Below are 1,974 nucleotides of genomic sequence, written 5' to 3' on the forward strand. Positions count from 1 at the left end.
TAAGTCTTTAAAATGTTTCCTCAGTGTAAACAAATAAAAAAATGATTATAATGAATCATACAAATATTGTAAATCATATACAGCAGGGGTCTAAAACCAGGGGTCCGTGACCCCGAGGGGTTTTTAAATTTTTTTTTTAAATGATACTGAGAAACTGAAAGCATGAATATGCAATAATCAGCTACTTTTGAAACAAACTATTTACAAAAAAAATGATCATTCCGTTATGCATCGATCATAAACACGTGTAGATTAACTCACTGTGTAAACAGTTCATGAGCGGAAATAACAGAAACAGAAAAGGCTTGACATTCTACATGTGGGGTCTCTGTTTGTGTCTCGACCTTGTAAGGGTCCTTGAAAACCTTGAAGCCTCCTGGTAACCTGGAAAAATGGTGAAGCTGCGATGCTCTCTTTTCACCAGTTGGTGGCGGTGACGCGTCGATGCGCTGTTGGTCTGACGCTGCAACAAAAAAAACTCCCGAAGAAGAAAAAGGAGCGGAAGCCGTGTGGAGATCAGCTGCGCGAGCCTCGAGGTATTTATGTTTGTTTACGTTTATTAACGTTTGTTTACGTCACCTGGACGGTAACCTGACGGTAACCTGACGGTAACCGGCCGCTCGCTCCGGTACAAAGTGTCGTAGTGTTTGTGTGACGTCACAGTGGCGCTAAACTAACGTTAGCTAAAGCTAGCAGCCATGCTAACATGAGCTAAGCTAACACACACACACACACACACACACACACACACACAGTGTCCTCAGTGTCTCTGTCTCTGTCTCTGTCTCTGTCTCTGTCTCAGATGGGAGACAGCGATGACGAGTACGACCGCAGGAGGAGAGACAAGTTCAGGCGGGAGAGGAGCGACTACGACCGGTCACGAGAGAGAGAGGAGCGGCGGAGAGACGACTGGAACGACCGGTAAGGAGGAGGAGGGGGGAGAAGGGAGAGGAGGAGGAGGAGAGAGGAGGTGTGCGGGGAGGAGAGGTTTTTGGTTTTCGGTTAGTCCCTTTATTAAACAATCCCAAAGAGAAACCAGGACAGTTCACATGATCAGTTCAGGTCAAAACCACAAAAAACCCTAAAAATCAGCTCCCACCTTCCCCCACAGACACAACACAACACAACACAACACAACACAACACAACACAACACAACACACCCCCAACAAAACATATGCAGGAGAGAAGGGGAGGTGTGCGGGAGAGAAGGAGAGGTGTGTGGGAGGGAGAGAAGGAGAGGAGTGTGGGGCGGAGAGAAGGAGAGGTGTGTGGGAAGGAGAGAAGGAGAGGAGTGCGGGAGAGAAGGAGAGTGTGTGTGTGGGAAGGAGAGAAGGAGAGGTGTGCGGGGGGAGAGAAGGAGAGGAGTGTGGGAGGGAGAGAAGGAGAGGTGTGCGGGGCGGAGAGAAGGAGAAGTGTGCGGGAGAGAAGGAGAGGTGTGCGGGTCGGAGAGAAGGAGAAGTGTGCGGGGCGGAGAGAAGGAGAAGTGTGCGGGGCGGAGAGAAGGAGAGGCGTGTGGGAAGGAGAGGTGTGTGGGAAGGAGAGAAGGAGAGGAGTGCGGGAGAGAAGGAGAGTGTGTGTGTGGGAAGGAGAGAAGGAGAGGTGTGCGGGGGGAGAGAAGGAGAGGAGTGTGGGAGGGAGAGAAGGAGAGGTGTGTGGGGCGGAGAGAAGGAGAGGTGTGTGGGAGAGAAGGAGAGGTGTGCGGGGCGGAGAGAAGGAGAGGTGTGCGGGGCGGAGAGAAGGAGAGGTGTGTGGGGAGGAGAGAAGGAGAGGTGTGTGGGGAGGAGAGAAGGAGAGGTGTGTGGGACTGAGAGAGGGAGAGGCGTGTGGGGAGGAGAGAAGGAGAGAGAGAAGGAGAGAAGGAGAGGCGTGTGGGAGAGAAGGAGAGGTGTGTGGGACTGAGAGAGGGAGAGGTGTGTGGGACTGAGAGAAGGAGAGGTGTGTGGGAAGGAGAGAAGGAGAGAGAGAAGGAGAG

At 51.8% G+C, this 1,974-nt stretch overlaps 1 protein-coding gene across 2 annotated transcripts in view; it reads left to right on the forward strand.

Annotated features, from left to right (window-relative positions):
- Nucleotides 1-413: 413 nt before the first annotated feature.
- Nucleotides 414-1,974, forward strand: part of srrt (serrate RNA effector molecule homolog (Arabidopsis)) — a 7,802-nt gene continuing 6,241 nt past the window's right edge. For both annotated transcript variants that reach the window (XM_027273324.1, XM_027273323.1), the window contains exons 1-2: nt 414-536; nt 803-921. In XM_027273324.1, coding sequence (XP_027129125.1) covers nt 803-921 — 119 coding nt within the window. In that variant the 5' untranslated portion in view covers nt 414-536. The remainder of the gene's footprint in view (nt 537-802; nt 922-1,974) is intronic.

The sequence above is a fragment of the Larimichthys crocea genome, chromosome XXII (genome assembly GCF_000972845.2).
Source record: "Larimichthys crocea isolate SSNF chromosome XXII, L_crocea_2.0, whole genome shotgun sequence".
In the NCBI taxonomy this organism is placed as follows: domain Eukaryota; kingdom Metazoa; phylum Chordata; class Actinopteri; family Sciaenidae; genus Larimichthys; species Larimichthys crocea.